This window comes from Carlito syrichta, unplaced genomic scaffold (assembly GCF_000164805.1).
Source record: "Carlito syrichta isolate Samal-C Ts95f unplaced genomic scaffold, Tarsius_syrichta-2.0.1 Scaffold287955, whole genome shotgun sequence".
Classification (NCBI taxonomy): Eukaryota; Metazoa; Chordata; class Mammalia; order Primates; family Tarsiidae; genus Carlito; species Carlito syrichta.
Window position 1 is genome coordinate 171,162 of NW_007232051.1, and position 21,921 is coordinate 193,082.

General features: G+C 49.4%; 1 protein-coding gene across 9 annotated transcripts in view; it reads left to right on the forward strand.

Annotated features, from left to right (window-relative positions):
- The window catches only part of SCN5A (sodium voltage-gated channel alpha subunit 5), a 100,519-nt gene extending 78,800 nt beyond the window's left edge, over positions 1-21,719 (forward strand). For 4 of the 9 annotated variants that reach the window (XM_008053200.2, XM_008053201.2, XM_008053203.2 and 1 more), the window contains 8 exons: positions 4,253-4,426; positions 8,713-8,835; positions 10,686-10,967; positions 13,193-13,246; positions 13,879-14,016; positions 14,965-15,069; positions 16,265-16,535; positions 19,252-20,492. In XM_008053200.2, the coding sequence (XP_008051391.1) occupies positions 4,253-4,426; positions 8,713-8,835; positions 10,686-10,967; positions 13,193-13,246; positions 13,879-14,016; positions 14,965-15,069; positions 16,265-16,535; positions 19,252-20,492 (2,388 nt within the window). Of the gene's footprint in view, positions 1-4,252; positions 4,427-8,712; positions 8,836-10,685; positions 10,968-13,192; positions 13,247-13,878; positions 14,017-14,964; positions 15,070-16,264; positions 16,536-19,251 lie in introns of all 9 variants that reach the window. The other 5 variants (XM_008053204.2, XM_008053205.2, XM_008053206.2 and 2 more) reach the window with 4 other exon arrangements.
- Positions 21,720-21,921: the final 202 nt, after the last annotated feature.

A 21,921-nucleotide genomic window follows, 5' to 3' on the forward strand; every position in this document is an offset into this window, starting at 1 on the left:
CATTTTTTAATCCAGTCCTCTTTGATGGGCAGCATGGTTGTTTCAGGTCTTGCTATGTGAACAATGCTGCGATAAACATACGTGTGCAGGTATCTTTTTTATAGAGTGATTTGTGTTCTTCAGGGTATATTCCAGTAGGGGGATTGCAGGTTCATATGGAGGGTCAATTTTTAGAGCTTTTAGGAATCGCCACACTGCTTTCCACAGAGGTTGCACTAGTTTACACTCCCACCAGCAGTGTAGAAGTGTTCCCTTTTCACCACACCCTCTCCAGCAGCTGTTATTTATTGAGTTGTTGATAATTGCCATTCTGACTGGAGTTAGGTGGTATCTCAGTGTGGTTTTGATTTGCATCTCCCTGATGATTAGTGAGGTTGAGCATTTCTTCATGTGTTTGTTGGCTTCTCGAATGTCTTCTTTTGTGAAGTGTCTGTTCATATCTTTTGCCCATTTTATAATGGAGTTGTTTGTTTTCTTCTTTTCAGTACGTTTCAGTTCCTTGTAGATCCAGGATGTTAAGCCTTTGTCCTAGAAAAATTTTAAAACCTGTTAAAAACACTATACAGTCAGTTAGAAAATAAATATTCAAGAATTGCTGTTGTTTTGTAATGGGAAACCATTTAGTGATAAGTAATATTTCTCAAATATTCCTTACATGCTAAGCACTACAAGCATAAAATTACTGGGAATAACTATAAAATTAAATGTATAAGAGATACATGAAGAAAGCTATAAAACTTTGCTAAGGCCTGTAAAAGAAAACAAACAGATAAACATACTCTGGTCTTGGGTAGGGAGACGTCGTGTTAGTTCCCACAGTACTTAATAGATTCAATGCAATAGCAATATATTTTCAACAATATTTTTGAGAGAATTTGACAAAACATTGCTAAAGTTTATCTTGAAAATTATTTAAAACGTCCAGGGAAATTTATGTGACACAAATTCAGGAATGGACAGAGGGTAATAGAACCACTTCAAGAGGTCTGAAATAGAGTTAAGTAAATAAAGAATAATAATATGTGGTGAAGTTGACTTGTCATCAGTGGATTTTAAGTGGATTCTTTTTTTTTTTAATGAATGAAAAGCTTTAATATATAAAGCTTATTTATAAATCAGTAAGAAAGTATGGTGTTCACTGAAACATAAAAATGTATAATATAGAGGACATAAAAGTTTAATTCCTAAAAGACATTGAATGTCCAAAAACACATCAAAAAATTCAGTTGGGTTAATATTTATAGGAATACAATTTTAAATGAGATACTATACCTCTTTTATCAAATCTGCAACTTTCTTTTTTCTCTTTTTTAAAATTTATTTTATTTTTAAAATGTGGGGTACAATTCGGGATTAGGTATACAAGTGGTCATCGTACAGGTGAAGTTGGATCTACCTTTGGCCCAAACCACTTTATCTGGTTTGAGATCAGGTATCCTTATTAATGTTATGTGCCCCTCCCCCCGGCAGTTTTCACCTACTGCCAATCCCTTTCTTATAGTATTAAGTGGATTCTTTAATAAAGTATTGGGACCCAATGAACCACTCTGGAAAAATTATTAAAATGTAGATTTACTCCTTACCAAAATATATTCGATTTTTAAAACTGTAATATAAAACAATGAAACCCCAATTTTTTTGGAAAAAGTCATTTTTGTTGTTGTTGTTTAGCTTTGGAATAGGCTAGGGCTTTCTTAACACCAAAAACTTTACTAAGTGAAAAATTATCATAAGATATAATCATATCAAGTGATATCATAACAAATGAAAATGCAAGATAGAACTTCAGCAAGATTTTGTTACCTCAAATAAATCAGACACTTAAGTAAAAAAATAGGCAAAGGATATGAACAGGTAACTCACAAAAGGAGCACTGCAAATACCCAAGGAAAAAAATGTCAGTATTTCATAATAAGATAGATAAAGATAGTACATTTCATTTTTCAGGCTGGGAGAAATGAAAAAGTGAGATACAACATCCGTGTTGGTGAAGTGGTAGGGAAGAGCCACCTTCCTGCACTGGAAATGGAGCGTCAGCTGGTGTCCCTTCTGGGGTCCCATTTCCAATCTGCACCAAAAGCACACCTTTGGCCTGGCACCCCAATTATCCTCAGAAATAATCAGAAACTTTGTCCACTGCAGTGTTGTGCCTATTAAGGATAAATTAAAACACAACCAAAATGTTCTTTAATAGGGTTATTGGCCAAATAAATAATACTAGTATATGCAAATAATGGAATGTGCAACCTTTTGAAAAGAATTATATACATTATTACAGGTATTCATATTATGGAGTGATTAAATGTTCACAACATATAATTTAATAAAGTAATTTCAAAGAAATATTCAGTATGTCATATAAAGTTGTATATATACTTGTGCGAATGCGTGTTCACACACACGCACAAATAATGTCAAAAAGAATGTTCACTTAGCCGGGCTCAGTGGCTCAGCCTGTAATCCCTCGCCTTGGGAGGCCGAGGTGAGTGAATTGCTTGAGCCTGCGGATTCAAGACCCGCCTGGGCAACTTGGCGAGACCTCATCTCTACAATAAATCAAAAAAATTAGCTGGGCGTGGTAGCATGCGCCTGTAGTTCCAGCTACTTGGAAGGCTGAGGCGGAAGGATCGCCAGAGCCCAGCAGGTGGAGGCTGCGGTGGCCGGGAGCGTGCTATTGCACTCCAGTCTGGGCAACAGAGTGAGACTCCAACTGAAAAAAAAAAAAAGAATGTTCACCTAAATGTTGGCAGTGGTTACTTTGGTGTCATGAACTTAGAGGTCCCTTTTCTTTTACTTTTTATACTTTCTATATTATGTAATTGTTTATAAGAAGCACACGTTCTTTTACACTCAGAAAAAAATATATCAACTTTTTATCTTGAACAACTCCCAAAGTTCACTTTGGGACTTGAATTATCCATTGTGCTGTCTACACTGACCCAGTTAGCCATATATATGCCTCAGCAATACATACTGCTGATAGCACTGTGCCCCGAGATCACCGTAGCTCAGAGGCTCAGGAGTCAGACAGGGAGGCCCAGGAGTGGCAAGTGAAGGCAGGTCCCCAGGGCCCTCGTGACGTGTTCGGTTGCCTAGATTGGGAGCCTCTGAGCACACTCTGGACAGAGAGAAGGAACCGGAGAGGAACAGGTCCAAATCAGAGAGCTGTAGGTAAAAGAGGGCAGCTGGGAGCCGGCAGAGTTTCTCTGTTGGCTCCAGAATTTGGGTTGAAGCAGAAATGAAGAGCTGGAGAAAGATTTACGATTTCTAGGCACTTTAGAAACTTTCACTCCTGGATTCTGGGGATGGCTGGAGATTTGACTTTGTCTACTCCTATGCCTAAGCTTCACATCTACAAACCGCTTTTTACTATCACTTATTTACCATTTTGCTTTAGCTTACCTTTCGGTGTTTTCTGTTTATGTAAAAAATTTATTGTAAAGTGAAATATAATCATTGGTCATTGGAAACCAGTATTACTTCCTATGAAAAATAAGATGGTGTAAAATCTATAGAGCAAAACCAAAACAGAGTGAAAACAAACCACATTTTGTGTTGTTTCGGACAAAAAGCTGTAAGCTGAGTGAGCCTGCAACCCCTCTCTGCTTGTTCAAATGGCAGGTTGGCAAGTTTTAGATCTTTTTTTTTTTCCGAGTCAGCATCTCACTCCATCACCCAGGCTGGAGTGCAGTGGCACATTCACAGCCACCGCAGCCTCAACCTGCTGGGCTCAGGTGATCCTTTCACCTTGGCCTTCCAAATAGCTGGAACCACAGGCATATGCCACCATGCCCAGCTAATTTTTGCTTTGTTCTGTTTTGTTTTGTCAAGACGAAGTTTCGCCATGTTGCTCAGGCTAGTCTTGAACCCCTGAGCTCAGGCAGTCCTCTCGCCTCCGCCTCCCAAAGTGCTGGGATTACAGGCTTGAGCCACTGCACCTGGCTTCGAAGGGTCTTAAAGGCACACTTGCCCAAAACCGAGACTTGCTCTTTAACATAAGAGACACTATGCATTCCTGACTATCCAAGTGCCATGTAAGACCATCTCATGACCCGCCAGTGGTACACACCCCACCCTAGAGGACATACTGATCTAGTCCAACACTGGCTGAGAGAAACCCCCTCCACTGTACTTCTCATTCTGTTACCCACCCTCCTGGGCAACAGGCACTGTTAGAACAGTGCCTAGTGCGGAGTGGAATCGGCAGTGGTCAGGACGTCACATCCACCTTGTCCGGCCTTGTGGTCTGCAGGCCTTCGAGGACATCTACCTGGAGGAGCGGAAAACCATCAAGGTTCTGCTCGAGTATGCTGACAAGATGTTCACCTACGTCTTCGTGCTGGAGATGCTACTCAAGTGGGTGGCCTACGGCTTCAAGAAGTATTTCACCAACGCCTGGTGCTGGCTTGATTTCCTCATCGTGGATGTGAGTGTGGGCTCCAAGAGGGAACAGAGGAAGGGAGACCCATTGCTGAGACAGAGGGGTGGAACCACAGGGCCAGGCGGGCATCTGCAGGCTAAAGCGGAGGTATGCAGCTATGCCGTGAGGCAGACAGAAGGGGAGGAGCCCACCAGTCTAAGACGCCTAGGCCCTGCCCTCAGGGTAACCAGCCTCAGAGAAATATAAGAAATAGGAGACCAGGGTCTGCCATTAGAACCCCCAATTTGGAGCCAGAGAAGAGAGAGACCTAGGCCCCTGCTTCTGGAGGAGACATTCCAAGAGCAGTTGAGGTAGGGGCATTAGCTAGGGAAGGAGTTGGGGGTTCTCCCCTCAGGTGACCAGAGAGGTGAGCAGACAAGCCTGTGCTGTAGCTAGCACTCACCACGACACTGTGCAGTGTCTGTCAGGCCCAGTAGAGCCCACATGAGTGGGATAGAGTGAGCCAAAGTCAGAGGGGAGAAGGCTGGCAAAGGGGTGCTCGGGTAGAAAATATCACTCAGGGAGTATGAGAGGTGGGGTGTGACCTGGGAGAAGGAGGAAAGCTGTGAACACTGGCTCGGGGTTCTGGGTTGCTGCCCTGGATGACGGGATCGCTGTGAGCACCTACCTACCCTGGGTATGTCCAAGAAGGGCCTGAGGCAGGAGGTCGCCATGTCTTCTGAGCACCCAGTCAGCAGGTGAAGCAGGAAGCCCCTGCGAGCAGCTACCAGGGCCCCAGGACACTGCCGGCGCAAAGAGCATGTGTGCAGGGTCCAGCGGGGTTCCTGAGCACAGTCAAGTGGGAGAGTAGTCAGAGGAGAAAACAGGGTTCTGAGCCAGAGAAGCCCTGGTTCTGTACTCAGTAAGGGCAAAGGCCAAGGGCTCAGGCAAGTGCATCTCTATGGTGGGTCCCACAGAACAGAATGAGGGTCAGGATCTGCTTTCCAGAAGATACTGGGTTTGTCAATGGCTTTGGCATCAGGCTCAGTACACCAGTAGGGGCTGTCTGTCCTTCTTGTGATTACAGAAGAATTCAGGTCTGTGCTCAATTTTCATATGCCACTCAGAAGCCAAAGGGAGGGCTCAGACCCCCAATAACCCTAACCAGGGTCCAAGCATGGGCCACCAAGCCTAGGTGAGACGTTTACCCGTGGGTGGCCATAGTGGGAGAGGCGCCTTGTGCTAGAGAGTATGCAGAGACCCAGGTGCAGGCTTTTGGACCTCCAGTCCAGGCTTCTTTCTGTCACCCCAAGTGGAAGAGGGAGGGAGGAAGCCCTACGTGCCCTGGGCAGCCCAGCTCAGCCTCTAGGGCCTCCCAAAGATGAAAGAGAGGTTGCTTGAAGCCTCCCAGTTGAGAGGCCATGGGAGGGCCAGGGATCCTGACAATTCAGCCCTGAGGCATCCTGAACCAGCTATTCCTACAGCTTTTTGGGAAGTTGGGCCTGCTGAGGGACTCTCCCAAAGCAGGCCAGAGAGAATCTGCAAAGACTTCTGGGGAAGCCCGCCCACCAACCAACTGCCACCTGCCACCATGGGAAACTCAGAGCCAAGGCCAGGAAAAGGGAACTGTCAGTGCTTCCCTGCTCGGGCCCAAGGCAGGCGAATGAGTCTGTGGAGAAGGCAGCTGAGTCTGTGGCAGGGAGGGGCCTTGCCCAAGGGTCAGCAGAAGGAAGTGGTTACTGGAATACAGCTTTTCTTGACACTGGCCATCCCACCCACCCCCATTCCCACATTTCATGGGAAAGTTGGTCTCAGGCCTCAGTGTCCAGGGAAGGATGTTTCCAGGATCAATTCTGCATTTTTTTTTGAATTGGAGTCTCAGTCTGTCACCCAGGCTGGAGTGCAGTGGCACACTCATGGCCACCCCAGTGTAGACCTGCTGGGCTCTGACGATCCTTCCACCTCAGCCTTCCGAGTAGCCAGAACTACAGGCGCGCACTACCATGCCCGGCTAATTTTTTAATTTATTGTAGAGACGAGGTCTCGCCAAGTTGCCCAGGCTGGTCACAAGTCTGCAGGCTCAGGCAATCCACTCACTTTGGCCTCCCAAAGTGCTGGGATTACAGGCTGAGTCACTAAGCCTGGCCTAATTCTGCATTTTTTCAATAAATGCAGTTGGGCATCTACTATGTACAAGCACTGTTGTAGATGCTGGGAGCTCAGGGGATAAAATAGACAAAGACTCCTGCCCACACGAAGGAAGGGGATTACAAGCAATATACAAAATTAACATGCGCGCTTTATGATAGAAAGTGATATCTGCCATGGAGCGAAGGGAACAAGGGGAGATTAGGAGTGCCAGGCCAGGGTTGGGGGGAGGGGTGGAGGGGAAGGTGCAGGTCACCACTTCAAACACTGAGGTGACATTTGAGCAGCTCAGCAGTTGGGGTTAGCCAGGCCGAAATGCAAGCAGAGGTTGGAACAGCAGTGCAGAGCTCATGGTGGGAGCACGCCTGACATACTTAAGGAACTGCCAGGAGGCCAGACAGACTGGTGCCGAGGGAGGTGCCTCAATGAGGCAAATTACACAGGATCAGGGGGTGTGCTGCCTTCGAACAAACACAGGCTTGCTTTTGTGTATGTATGTATTATGTATTTATTTGAGTCAGGGTCTCACTCTGTCGTCCAGGCTGGAGTATAGTCGCACAATCACAACTCACCGCAGCCTTGACCTTCTAGGCTCAGGCTATCCTTCTGCCTCAGTCTCCCACTAGCTGGGACTACAGGCGCATGCCACCACACCCAGGTAACTTTTTTATTTTTTTCTAGAGATGAAGTCTCACTTTGTTGTCCAGGCTGGTCTCGAACTCTTGGGCTCAAGCAATCCTCCCGCCTTGGCCTCCCAAAGTGCTAGGATTACAGACCTGAGTCATCTTGCCCAATCCTGGCTTTTATTTAGAATGAGACAGAGAGGCAGTGGAAGGTTCAGAACAAGACAGTGACATGAACTGACTTACATTCTTGAAGAATCACTGTCGTGGGAGCAAAGGTGAGGGACATCAGTGGAAGCAGGGAGAAGGGTTAGGAGGTGCTCCCCATTAGGGAAGAAATGACAGTGGCCTGGCTGGGCTAGTGACAAAGAGAAATTCTTGGACTTCTGATGTATTTTGAAGGCAGAGCCAACAGGAAATCCTGATGGTTTAGACACAGGGTGTCAGAGATGGAGGAGGCAGGGATAACGCCAAGGATTGTAGACTGCGCGGCTAGAGGGATGGCGTTGCCGTCACCTGACACCATGGGCAGAGCAGATGGGGCAAGCTTTGGAAAGAACAGGGTGGCCTGTTGGTAACTGGGTGGGCAGACTGGCTGGACTCAGTGCTCTGGAGATCCTGCCCTCAAGAAGAGGTTCCCGGAGAGATGCTTCCCGCCACAAAGAATGGGGACCCACATCCCAGCACCCTTGAGGGTTGAGTGGGGACAACATAGAGTCAACCCCGGGAGTCTTCCCTTGCAAGCATCTTTGCCGTTTCCCCTTCACCTGGTGATGCCAAGCCTGGGAGGAGGCTATGGGACTCGAGCCCCTCCCTGTAGCCCCTCCCCACCCCAGAGTGCCCCTGAGCTCCAGGATGGTTTTAGCTGTGATTACAGGAGAGGCCAGGCAGAAGGCCATTTTCAGCCTGTGATCACGGGCCAGAAGTGAAGCATGACAGGAGGGGGTGCCCATGGAGCTTTAGAGGGATAAAATCCACCGAATAGAATTGCCCTGGTGGGGTGGGGCAGAGGAAACAGAGCTAAGCTGTCCATGGCCATCATGTCCCCACCTGTGCTTTCCTCCTTTATAGGTACTTGCATGTTGTCAAGTCTGGCTTTGGGGAAATGCCCAGGATGGTCTGTTTGCTCATTCTCAACCCAGGACTGCCCTTCCTTCCCGCAAAGAGGCTTCACCGGAGAAGGAAGAGACAGGCCAAGAGTCTGACTTGAAGCAAAGAATATGATGTCACTGCCCTGCCACACCTGCAGGGCGGCCTTAGAACTCACTTTCCTCATCTGTAGGATAGGGATGATGCACCCCAATGCCACAGAGTTAGTGGGGCTATCAGAGAGCATGTGTGTGATGTGCACCTAGGAGCCTCTCAGCAACAGCCTAAAAACTGGGCCATTCTCAGGCTCACCCCAGCATCTTGGGCTCCAGGAAACCTGGCCTGGTGCATGACAGGCCTATGAAGATGATCCAACACAGGAGGCCTGCTGGCTCTCTCTCACCCAGCTGTGGTCCCCCAGCCCTGTCCCCCAGCCAGGAGCCCTGCCATCTGTCTCTAGTGCTGCTGCCATCTCCACTTTGCCTCCCACAGGTCTCGCTGATCAGCCTGGTGGCCAACACTCTGGGCTTTGCTGAGATGGGTCCCATCAAGTCACTGCGGACGCTGCGTGCACTTCGCCCCCTGAGAGCCCTGTCACGATTTGAGGGCATGAGGGTAAGAGAGGCGGCTGCCTTCCCACAAAGGAGTGGGAGGTGGTCACCCTGAGGGACCCCTAGGCTCAGCTTGCTGACCAAGCTGACTTGGTAGGAGTATGGTCCAGAATCTTCAGGAGAGGCGCCACCGGGCCCAGAGGCAGCCAGAGGTAGAGGCTCGCACCTCCGGCCCTGTGGGCTCCAGTGAGGGCCTGGAGAGCACTGGACAAAGAGGAGGCAAGAGCTCACTGGGGCGCAGGCGTCTCAGCTACATGCCAGCCCACTGGCACCCAGGGTCCCTGTGCTTCTTCTGTCCTGTGGGGCCACATCTCTGTGTGTGTCCACTCTATGTGTCCGTTTGCGTCCTCTGCCTCCTGGCAGATGCAGGCAGCCTTCCCTCTGTCTGTGATGGGCAATGGGGCTGGGATCAGGAGGGTAAAGGAAGAAGTATGGAGCAATCTGTGTTCTCACCATCAGATGTAGGTCGCAAAGTGAAATGGTCACGTGCTTCATGAGCTCCTCTGCACTGTTGCTTAGTGCAGATCGCTGTGCATTTTCACGTCGCCACATTTTGTCAAAGAATGTGAGCATAGATGGTAGTGCTAAAAGCCCACCAAAAAAAGCATTAGCCATGATATATAGCAAGAAAGCAAACGTGTGTGTGTGTGTTTTAAGCAAAGCATATACTGTTCTGTGTGACTTCAGAAGATACATCTATGTGTCTCTCACTGACTGACCCAGCAGGCACTATCACACGGCTCACCAGTTGGTTGATGACTTTGAACCTTGCCCATAGCCCCAATTCATGGAGAAACAGATAGGTTATTCCCAGTGAAAAGCCATCCACAAGTGAATAATCCGACTTATTATTCAGAGTTAAATTTCTCTTGAGAACAAGGACATTTTATTCCAAAAGGGTGCTGGGAGACACTAGGTGCCAGGAATGCCTCTGCTGTGGCCGGTGGTCACATAGTCAGCCCAGGGCAGACTCCCTGGGTCTCCCGAAGCCCCTGGAGCTTGGTGCCCTGAGAGATGAATTTGCTACCCTGTTCTATGGCTCATCATGTTGGGGAACAGCTTCTCTGTTCTGACATCTGGGCCCTCTGGACCACACTACACAGTCCATCACCAGCATCACCTCCTGTCTGTGTGGCACACATGTTTCTGGTTCATGGACAGCTGAGGACTCGGTTCCTGAGTGGGGTGAAGTGTCCCAAATGCATCTGCCAGGGAAGCCTCTCCTGGGGGCTGTGAGTTTAGATGAAGAGCATGAGGCTGAGCCTCCATGGAGTCAGAGGGCCCCTCACTGGGGAGCGAGAGGCATGGGGAGCACCCATGCCACCTGCCCTCTGACTCTGCTCTTACAGGAGCATTAGAGGATTGTCACAGCACCCTGCAGACACTGCATGGAAGTCCCCTGGGGTATACATTATGGGAGAACACCCATCCATCTCACAACAACCCTAAAATAAGCCAGAAACCTAGCTCAGAGAATGTAAGGACTGGTGGCCATACATAGGAGGCCCAAAGTCCTGGGGACATGTTTTGAGAGGTCCTTTCCCAACAGATTACTGGCATACTCAAGTAGCAGGGGCCCTGCTGAAAATCAAGTGTAGAAGGTCATTATGGATTCAGGGCAGGACCAAGAAGGGAAAGGTCAATGTTCTGGACTTGCATCAGACTTTAGGGTACACTCCCCTCACTCTCCACCGGGGCTTCCAGCCATGGCGTTGGCCTCTCCCATGGCCACAGGATCCACACCCCTACCCCCACAGCCACCTGGAGCCAGGGAGTTCAGTCAGCAGGGGGTATTGAAAAGGGCGTATGCTCGGGGCATCCCCAGGAACTGAGCCTCCTCTCTGTCCACTTGAGGTGGTGGTGAATGCTCTGGTAGGCGCCATCCCGTCCATCATGAACGTCCTCCTCGTCTGCCTCATCTTCTGGCTCATCTTCAGCATCATGGGCGTGAACCTCTTCGCAGGGAAGTTTGGGAGGTGCATCAATCAGACCCAGGGAGACCTGCCTTTGAACTACACCATTGTGAACAACAAGAGTGAGTGTGAGTCCTTCAACGTGACCGGCGAATTGTACTGGACCAAGGTGAAAGTCAACTTCGACAACGTGGGGGCCGGGTACCTGGCCCTTCTGCAGGTGGTAAGTCCTGGAGAGAAGGGACTTCCTTCCTCTCACTGGCTCTCCAGCGGCATGAGTCTTCATCCACAGGGTAGTCGGGAAGGGCAGTGGGGCCACACTGAATCTTCACTGTAGGATCACAGTGCCCGAAGGAGGCAAAGAATTCTCCAGGGACTTGACTCCTTGGGAGGTTGCCAGACTTGCAGTTCCAGAGCAGATGCCACATTCTCCAAGATGCAAGGGGATCAGGTCACCATTGTGGCAGAACCAACTCTCCAGCCAGTAGCCAAGTGGAACTCTTGGTCAACTATCAGGCTGTCAGGCAGTGTGATGGCCCAAGTTAAAAATGAAAGACTATAGACTACCCAGGAGCTGAGCTATTCGTAAAATTGTGACTTGGCCACCCTCTATTATAAAAGGTAGTCATAGCTCTTGTGTTGTTTAAAAGAATATGTGTATCTCCATCTTTAGTGTGTAAGATTTGTGATGTTTTAAACACACACAGCCCTCTAGAGTTTCCATTGATTGTGTGGGTATGGTGGCTTCAGTGATTACTAACACAGGCCAGTCATTATCCTTGACAACAGATAGGCAAACAGAACCATAGTTTATAAAGCTGTGCCTTGCTTGTCTTGCTATTCCAACCTTAAGCCCAGACACCTGCCTCTAGTCCCCAAAGCAGAGGAAAACTCAGCGGACTCTCACCTGAAGACTCTGTGTGCCTCCACACACCTCTGTCCAGCCCTTCAGTTACATAGTCCTGTCAAGACTCCCCTGCATTGCCTAGTGGAGAATGGGATTAGCACCAGCCACAAAGAGCTATTTGTTCCCCTGACTGTCCCTCTGAATGTCAGGACTTGAAAAGGAAAGGTCTTGTAGACTGAGAACTGCTCTCCTCTCCAAACAGAACCACTAAGTGACTGGGAAGAATTCAGTCATAAGCATCTCATAACCTTGGGGCACCTGGGTGGCAGTGGGGGGGGGGTTCCCAGCAGTTTACAAAACATTTCCAGGCCTCTTTTTATAGGTGAGGGCCTCTGGTACAAGGAGCTAAAATAAAGTAGCTTGCCTTCTATGGGTAGCCCCAGCTTCCTGCCCTTCCTGCCTCAAGAGCTCTTAGACACAGGAAGTTTGTGTAGCTGAGCTCATGCCTCAAAAGGAAGCTCAGGGCAAGATTGGATTTTGCCAAGGACACAAGTGAGATTCCACTGGGCAGTCTGTCTCACTACCACGAGTGTCTCTTGGGCTTTTTCTGAATCTTCATAGCAGCCAGACTCAGGAAGACAATGTAGCCAGCCCTGGGGCCCTGTCTTGTTCAGTCTCCCTCTTTATTCCCTTGGCATGGTGTGTTAGGGCCAGCTGGTGCCAGCCCACAAGAGCTGACTGTTATAGCTTCAGAAATTTTGCAAGCTGGTTGTTGAGCACAGTCATAAAAAATTAAATTTTATAAATTTATAAAGTTAACTAGATTATATTAAAACAAAGGTCATCAGTACTCAAAAACTTGCTGTCACTTTCCATCCTCATCTGTTCTTGAAGAATTTACACCTACTTTGTCTGGACAGTGGGAATGCCATAATGCCACACTCCTTTGCATTTTCTCCCAACTCCACTCAGTAGTATTGCATTGGTATCTTAAAATCGGTGGTGGTGGAAATATTTACACCAGAGAAATTGGCAAACACAGCAATCAGGGCTTTTTCTTTTCTTCTGGAAAGCCACTTGTTAACCATTCACTGTTGGCAAAAGAGCCTCTTTAAGTACAAGGAAAGGTTGGGATTCTTGTGGGAATTCCTTTGAAAGTCCATGGAGCAAAAGATTCTCTGAAGTGCACAACAAGGGAGACCAGGTCATCACTGGGATCAGAACACATAATCCAAGGTGCACCTCTTGGTCTCTGATACCCACTCACAGGACTCTGTAACTTTAGAATTGGCAATGAATGTGGATCTGAAAGGCAGACCTCTTTCAACCCTCCTCAGACTCTTGGCCTCAACCAAGAAACTCATTCGCCTTTGCATGGTCTTCTTGGGGTGTCTGCTCAACTGCTTCCTGTCCGCCCCCAGCCCTAAACAAGGCTTTTCTCCAACCTCCCAGTCATTTGGACACTGCTGAAGGGGTGGGGGCGAGGCTGCTTGCTTCTTGTAGGAGAATCTTTCCTGGCTAATCTGTCCAGACAGGAGACCTAAGTAGTTCAAGCAAGACGCAGTCTTAATGATGCTTTTAATCTTGTCTTTTCCTTTCAGGCAACATTTAAAGGCTGGATGGACATTATGTATGCAGCTGTGGACTCCAGGGGGGTAGGTTGCCGCAGTGGTCTCCCCCACATCAGGCACCTGAGGCTCCTGGATGCTTGACTACCAGAGAATCAGTGTCTGCATTTGAAAGCCCAGTCCACAAGGGCCCGATGGATCGCATGTGTCAACCTGGGGTTTAGCCCTGCTGGAATGCCCAGGCCTGGCCCTGAGGCAAGGTTGCGTGGTACCCCAAGAAGTCCTAAAATTCCCAATGTCTCTCAAATTAAACTCACTGTAGTTTATTCAGATCTTACCCCAGAAGTATGGGGTGGAAGCAACAGAGATGCAGATCAAGTCTCTTCTTTGTCCTGTGCCCCACCCGATCACACTAACAGTCCAGTGAAGACTGAGAGAAGACCCTGTACACTCCAACTTCCCAGTGGCCCAGGGCCAAAGCCATGCACTGATACTGTGCCAGCCAGGAGCGTAGCATGCCTGCTATCCTCACCTGTCCCCACCCACTCCTCTCACCTCTGGCCACAGACATGCACACCTGGGCTGGTGACCTTCCTCTGGACACACCCTCCCACAGAATGGACAACCCCAGTTGGCCCTCTGCCTCCCACCCCTCCCCTCCTGCCTGGTTCTTGAGACCCCAGCCTGTCTGATCTTGCTGTCTGATCTCTCCCCCTCAGTATGAAGAGCAGCCCCAGTGGGAATATAACCTCTACATGTATATCTACTTTGTCGTTTTCATCATCTTCGGGTCTTTCTTCACCCTGAACCTTTTCATCGGTGTCATCATTGACAACTTTAACCAACAGAAGAAAAAGATACGTAGAGCACAGGCTCCCACCTGGACAGGGCAGGGGATGGAGGAGCCCTTCCGGCTCCAGGCCCCTCTCACCTTCCTGTTGGGGATGGTTCTGCTGGAATGGGGTGGAGAGGAGGGTGCGCCCATGGAGGTAACACAACTAGGCCTGTAAAAATTCGAGAAAGGTCCTTGGTGGGAGGCCCCATGCCTGCCCTACTCTACCTAAGAGAGGAGGCTCCTGAGAGAAGCTGGGGTGAAGGTTGAGATCACCTGATTCATGATCAGAGGTCATGGGTGGGGCCTGCGTAGAGGTCCCAGGTCTTCTTGGAGCTCCATCAGGGATGTCTGGGTTGCAGGCAAATCATGGGGACACAGCCAGGTGTGGTAACTCACACCTGCAATCCCAGCACTTTGGAAGGCGAAGGTGAGAGGATTGCCTGAGCCCATGGGTTCGAGACCAGTCTGGGCAGCATGGCGAGACCTTGTCTCTACAATAACACAAAAACTCAGCCGTACATGGTGACACATGCCTGTAGTTCCAGCTACTTGAAAGGCTGAGGCGGAAGGATCGACTGAGCCCAGGAGGTCGAGGCTGTGGTTGCCATGAGCGTGCCACTGCACTCCAACCTGGATGACAGAATGAGAAACTGACTCAAAAAAAAAATTATGGAGACAGAGCAAACCCCCATTCTGGCTGAGTTGGGAGGGGGAGGTGGGGATGAGACTTTGATTTGCAGGTCATAAAGTCAGAGAGATCTCAAGGTAAATGGGGACAGGGACCATGTATAAACAGGTTTGGGTAAGAACCTCTGATATGGGTTAGGGGCATAGTTCCTCCACCAGGAGAGGAAGCAAAGAGATGGTTGACCCTGTCCTGGCACCTTCATCAAAGAGGCAAGTTCCCTGTGCCCTCCCTTCTGAGGTCTCTGAGAACCCCAAAATGAGGCTTGTGCTTGTCTCTCTGCACTTAGGGGGCCAGGACATCTTCATGACAGAGGAGCAGAAGAAGTACTACAACGCCATGAAGAAGTTGGGCTCTAAGAAGCCCCAGAAGCCCATCCCACGGCCCTTGGTAAGCTAGACTCCTGATTCAGCAGTAGTGGGAAGATCTTCTAGGGGGTCCTGGGAAGCCCCCACGCCCCCACAGCCAGCCAGCAGAGCCTCTTCTCAGTCTTTCAACCCAGTCCGAGGGGTGCTCTAAGATGTTTGACCACACAGAGAGGTCTCAGTCTCATACAGACAGTGAAGAAGGTGTAAGAAGATTGTGGCATCCAGGGAACCCTCCCCACCCACAGGACTCTCTCTGCCCCTTGAGTGAGGTTCTTCCTTCCCTTTAAGGACACAGGCTTTCCCCAGGGAAAGAGGGACAGCCTTCACATCCCCCATCCCCATTCATACCGTTATCCTTAGAACCCCCAGAACAGTCAGTGCACTGTATTCCAGAGTTCCCTGGTGGGGAGAGCTTGAAGCTCTGTAGAGCTGGGTCTTCTGCTAGGCTGACTCCCTCCCTTGGCCTGACCATGCCATTCTCTAAAAAGTTGTGTGTGTGTGTGTGTGTGTGTGTGTGTATAAGCACAGGGATAGGGAAATACTCAAATTAGATGACGTAACCTAAATCATTAGCTAGAGTGGCAGCCCCAGTTTTTTTTTAAATCTAATTCATCAATTTCATCTGGTTCTTTCCTGTTTGCCATGCTCTGTTCTAGGCTGGGGGCGGGGTGCGTATGTATGTATGTGTATGTTGACTCATTTATAATCTGATCTCTTCCCCAAACTAATCTAGGCTGATTTACAATTAAAAAGATACATATAAATATGGTTAGTAGAATAAATAAAACCAATTTCATAGAAAGAGTAGAGAAAATATATTAATCTAAGGGCTGATACAACTACTAGGATTGAAGTTTAAATTTGACCTTGAGCCTTCAGACTATGGGAAGAAAAAGACAAGCACAGTGAACAGTGTGCTAAGCACACTCAGGGTAGGAGAAATCTCTCCCTAAAGATCCATCAGGGAAGGCTTCTTGGAAGAGGAAGCCTCAGTTGGGGCTGGGCCTGGAAGCCCAGGGAACATTTCAGCAGGGGAACCAGCTGTTTCAGCCTCTAGGACTTCTTACTCTGTACTCACCATGGCAGTGTAGCAGGGCTTTGGGCTCACCAGAGGATGGAATGGGAGGGTGGTGGTCTGGGCTGAGAGGTAGCCACAGGCAGCTTGCTAGCCTGCCTGAGAGCCCTGCTAAGCCCATCCCATTCACCCCTTCTTTCAGAACAAGTACCAGGGCTTCATATTCGACATTGTGACCAAGCAGGCCTTCGATGTCACCATCATGTTCCTCATCTGCTTGAATATGGTGACTATGATGGTGGAGACAGATGACCAAAGCCCTGAGAAAGTCAACATCTTGGCCAAGATCAACCTGCTCTTCGTGGCCATCTTCACAGGCGAGTGTATTGTCAAGATGGCAGCCCTGCGCCACTATTACTTCACCAACAGCTGGAACATCTTCGACTTTGTGGTTGTCATCCTCTCCATCGTGGGTGGGTATGCAAGTCAACTGGACAGAAAAGCCTTCCCCAGGCCAGGCCTTTCCTCCAGCCCCTGAGTCTCTATTTAATGCCAAGTACAACCTAGTCTCCTTCATTCTTTTTTTTCTCTGCATTTCTCACCCCTCTTCACACACACACACACACACACACACACACACACACACACACACACACACACACACACTCACTCCTCCAGAGGGAACTTATCTGGGAGAGTCTACTCAGGCCAAGAGCGCCAACTTGGCAGAGAACCCAGCACCCTCTCCTGACCTCACCCTCTAGGGGCCCTGGGAACATAGTTCTCTGACTGCTTGGAGAGTTTTGAGGATGGGAAAGGGGGTGGGTGCTATGGAAACTTGTTCTACCCTCCCAAAGGAAAGCCTGCACCCTAGGTTGAAGGAGGAAGAAGCTCACTCAGGGTGACATGAGTTCTCAGGAACAGAAGATTGGTGGCCCTTTCGGGTAGAAGTTATCCCTAGAGATAGAAAATTCTGGAGTCCAACCACCAAGGTGTGTCCCAGGCTTGTTCAAGCATCACCAGTTTCATGCAGTTCTCCTTGCAAAGTCAGCACCAAGGGAGGAAGACCACACAACTAGGGAGAAGCAGAGATACGATCACACTCATGTCTGACCCCAGAGCCCAGATTCCCTTTGTTATATAACAGCTTTATTGAGCTATAATTCGCACAGCATAAAGTTCACAGAAAGTTAATGTAAAATTCATTTTGAAGTATACAATTCAGTGACTTTTAGTATATTCACAGAGCTGTGCAACCATCACCACTGTCTAATTCTAGAATATTTATTCCTCATCCCCAAAAGAAGCTCTACCCATTTAGTAGTCATCCCTCACCTCCCTTCTCCCTCAGCGCCTGGCAACCACTAATCTAAAATGTTGAGGGACTGCCACACAGTTTTCCCAATTGGCCACCCCTTTTTCCATTCTCACCATCAATGTATGAGCATTCCAGTTATTCCATCAGCACTTGTTATTGTCTATATTTTGTATGAGAGCCATCCTAGGGAGTGTGAAGTGATATCTCCTTGAGGTTTGTACTTTCCTGATGACTAATGATGCTGGACATCTTTTCATGTGCTTATTGACCATTCGTATATCTTCTTTGGAGAAATCTCTATTCAAATTCCTAGCTCATTTTTAATTGGGTTATTTATCTTTTTATTGTTGGGTTGTAAGAATTCTTTACATATTCTAGATACTGGTGCTTTATCAGATCTATGACTTGCAAATATTTTTTCCCAGCCTATGGGTTTTTTCATTCCTTGGTGATATCTAATGAAGCACAAAAGGTTTTAATTTTAATGAAGTCCAAGTTATTTATATTTTTCCTTTTGGCACTTCTGCTCAGATCCCAGACTCTTGACCACATGGAGGTCGGCCTTGGGATGAGTCTGACTTTGTCTGCCATATGCAACCTCTGCCTCTAGTGGATATCACGGGTACTGCAGGAGCCGAGGCAGGCACGGCTGTGATTACAGAGATGCCCAGATGGTTAGAAGCATGAAGTAGGGTCCTCAATGCTGGGAGGTCCCGGACGGATGTGAGGGTAACAGAGTGCCTTGTGGGACTGGAAAGAAGCTTTAGAGAATGCAGGATGTCAGCAGCAGGAATGAAACTACTGAGGGACAATCTCAGATACTTCGGGAGGTATAGCATGTACTTGTCTTGGTGCTTGGACGGTACCAAGGGAAGTGGTTAAGAGGTCAACTTGGAGCCAGAGTGTCTGAGTCAGATCCCAGCTTTTCCCTCACTGGGTAGCCACTTGAGTAGTTACTTCACCGTTCAGTTTCCTCTTCTGGAAAATGAGGATGATGGGATCTGCTCACATCCTGGGGTGACAGGAAGGACTAAATGAAATGATAGCTTTAATGCTTGGCTCATTGCCCTGTTGACAGTAGACACTGGACGCATGTCAGCCAGTGACATTATTATTATACAAAGAGTCTAGAAAGGGCACTTGGGCCAATATGAGACAAGTTTATTTCACTCTTTCTTCTATAATTTATATTCGTGCTCCTTCAAACTTCAAACCCAGGTAGTCACTAGAGACCCAGGAGTGCAGAGAAGCACTGGAAGGAAGTAGAGTTAGAAAAGTGATAGGAACATCACAGAGAGGCTGGGAGAAGATACTGAAGCATGGCATGATGTTGGGGGAGCACTGATTTCAGGGTCAATGTTTTCTTGCCCTCCAATATACACATAAGTCATCTGGGCTTGTTAAACTGCAACAGACTGGGGAGTGGAGCTGAGGTTCTGAATTTCTAACAAGCAGTCAGGGGACCCCAAGGCTGCTGGTCCTTGGGCCACACTTTGAGTAGCAAGGAACTAAAAGGCCTGAGTTCTCGTCCAGGCTGGGTTGTCGAGGTTCTCCTACATCAGAACCCATGACGTAGAAAATAGGCCTAGTATAGCTCTTTTGAGCAGGTATTCGCTGAAGACTAAGGAGCACAGGCGCTGAGAAGGCATTCTGCAAAGGATGTGGGTCCTCATTTTCTGGATCATCAGTGCAGACATGGAGATTCAGAGAGGCGGGAGCCCAGAGTCCTGGTACAGTGGACCCAGTCCTCCTGGAAGGGCCTCCTCTCCCTGGCTCCTTGCTGTGTACAGAGACAACCCTTCTAAATGATACCGGCTGGAGGGAGGACAGAAGTCCCATCAGTGGCCACAGTCTCTGTTGTTTCCCCACAGGCACTGTGCTCTCAGACATCATCCAGAAGTACTTCTTCTCCCCGACGCTCTTTCGAGTCATCCGCCTGGCCCGAATCGGCCGCATCCTCAGACTGATCCGAGGGGCCAAGGGGATCCGCACGCTGCTTTTTGCCCTTATGATGTCCCTGCCCGCCCTCTTCAACATCGGGCTGCTGCTTTTCCTCGTCATGTTCATCTACTCCATCTTCGGCATGGCCAACTTCGCTTATGTCAAGTGGGAGGCTGGCATCGACGACATGTTCAACTTCCAGACCTTCGCCAACAGCATGCTGTGCCTCTTCCAGATCACCACATCGGCTGGCTGGGATGGCCTCCTCAGCCCCATCCTCAACACGGGCCCCCCCTACTGCGACCCCAATCTGCTCAACAGCAATGGCTCCCGGGGGAACTGCGGGAGCCCAGCCGTGGGCATCCTCTTCTTCACCACATACATCATCATCTCCTTCCTCATCGTGGTCAACATGTACATCGCCATCATCCTGGAGAACTTCAGTGTGGCCACGGAGGAGAGCACCGAGCCCCTGAGCGAGGACGACTTTGACATGTTCTATGAGATCTGGGAGAAGTTCGACCCAGAGGCCACCCAGTTCATTGAGTATTCGGCCCTGTCCGACTTCGCCGACGCCCTGTCCGAACCGCTCCGTATCGCCAAGCCCAACCAGATAAGCCTCATCAACATGGACCTGCCCATGGTGAGCGGGGACCGTATCCACTGCATGGACATCCTCTTTGCCTTCACCAAGAGGGTCCTGGGAGAGTCTGGGGAGATGGACGCCTTGAAGATCCAGATGGAGGAAAAATTCATGGCGGCCAACCCATCCAAGATCTCCTACGAGCCCATCACCACCACACTCCGGCGCAAGCACGAGGAGGTGTCAGCCACGGTCATCCAGAGGGCCTTCCGCAGGCACCTGCTGCAGCGTTCCGTGAAGCATGCCTCCTTCCTCTTCCGTCGGCAGACGGGCAGCAGTGGCCTCTCCGAGGAGGACGCCCCTGAGCGAGAGGGCCTCATCGCTTACATGATGAATGAGAACTTCTCCCAGCCCCTTGGCCCGCCCTCCAGCTCCTCCATCTCCTCCACATCCTTCCCACCCTCCTATGACAGTGTCACCAGAGCCACCAGTGATAACCTCCAGGTCCGGGCGTCTGACTACAGCCCTAGCGAAGATCTTGCTGACTTCCCCCCGTCCCCAGACAGAGACCGTGAGTCTATTGTGTGAACCTCGCACCAGCTGGCCAGGACACACTAAAAGGTAGCCTGTCACATCATGGCAAACCTGAATGCAGTCACAGTCCAGCCTGGGGCCTTCCTGGCTTGGAGCTTTGGGGGTGAGAGATGGCCTCAACCCCATAGATCAACAAGGCAGAGTTCTGTGGCACCACTTGGGCAGCCAGAGCAGTCAGGGGAGCCGACTTTTCAGGATGGGCTGTCCCTGCAGGCCCCACACGTACCTGTGGCCTCGTCTGGTCAGGCAATGCCCTGGGGCTCTGAAAAGCAGCTCCATCCCAGCTGCTGAGACAAAACATAAAACTGAAACTATGTATGTTGTGAATGGGCTTTCATAAATTTATTATATTTGATATTTTTTTACTTGAGCAAAGAACTAAAGTTTTTTCCATGGACATCGGCAGCGATGCATGCTGCCTCTTCTGAACCCTGAACATGAGTGTCTATGGAGCAGCCAGAACTCTGTTCTCAAAGCAAAAGTGGAATCCAGTGTGGCTCCCACAGGCCTTCACTTCCCCTGGCTGAAATGGGGTCTCCCTTTTGCTTAGGCTGCGGGGCCAGGAGGGCTGACCCCCAACCTCACTCACACATGCATGTGCACATACCTCACGCACAGCATGGCCAAAACAGGCCACGAGTGTTGGGCCCTAGGCAAAGGGAGACAGGCCTTTCCCTAGGCCTCATGGAGGGGGTTCTTGTCCATGGAGTGAACCGGCCTTCCCCTGTCTCCAGGATTCCGTTTTTCCCCATGTTTTTACACGGGCCACATTGGGATCAATGCTGCAAAAATAAAAGGCTTCCAGAGGAGAGTGGCCTGGGTCCCAGGGCTGGTCCGATGCACTGTTGTTGCCTTTTCTTCCCCTCCTGTAAGAGTATTAACCTTAAAATCGAAGGGCACAAGGGAGCCAGCCCCACTCACAGCCTGGCATATGGCTTGTTCTTGCTCCCAGAGCCTGGCAGGGCCTGCCCCACAGGCCAAGAAAGCCATGTGATGTAGGGCAAAGAAGTTCAGCAGTGGCATTCAGCCACGGTGACCTTTGGCCCAACTGCAGAAAAGAACCCGCTGCCATCTCCCAGGGCTCTCTCTCCGGATTTTTTTGCCTCTGGCCATGTGGGGAGGAGACTTCTGTGTGATCCCAGCTTCTCTCCAGATGCAGCGGCATGGGCGTGAGGAGGGTGGCTTAACCTTGTGCAGTGACAAAGCTTCAGGATGGTCAGGCGCAGTTCTTGTGCCCTGGGAGGGGGATGGACCAGGGCCCTCTGAGAGAAGGAGTGCTGTGGCCCAGAGAGGTGGCCCCATAGGTCTTGTGAGAAGGTTTTTTCAGGGAAAAATACTTTTACTAGTTCAATTACCCCCAGGACCTCTCCAGCTGCTGACAATCCTATTTAGCATATGCAAATCTTTTAATGTAGAGCGCTAA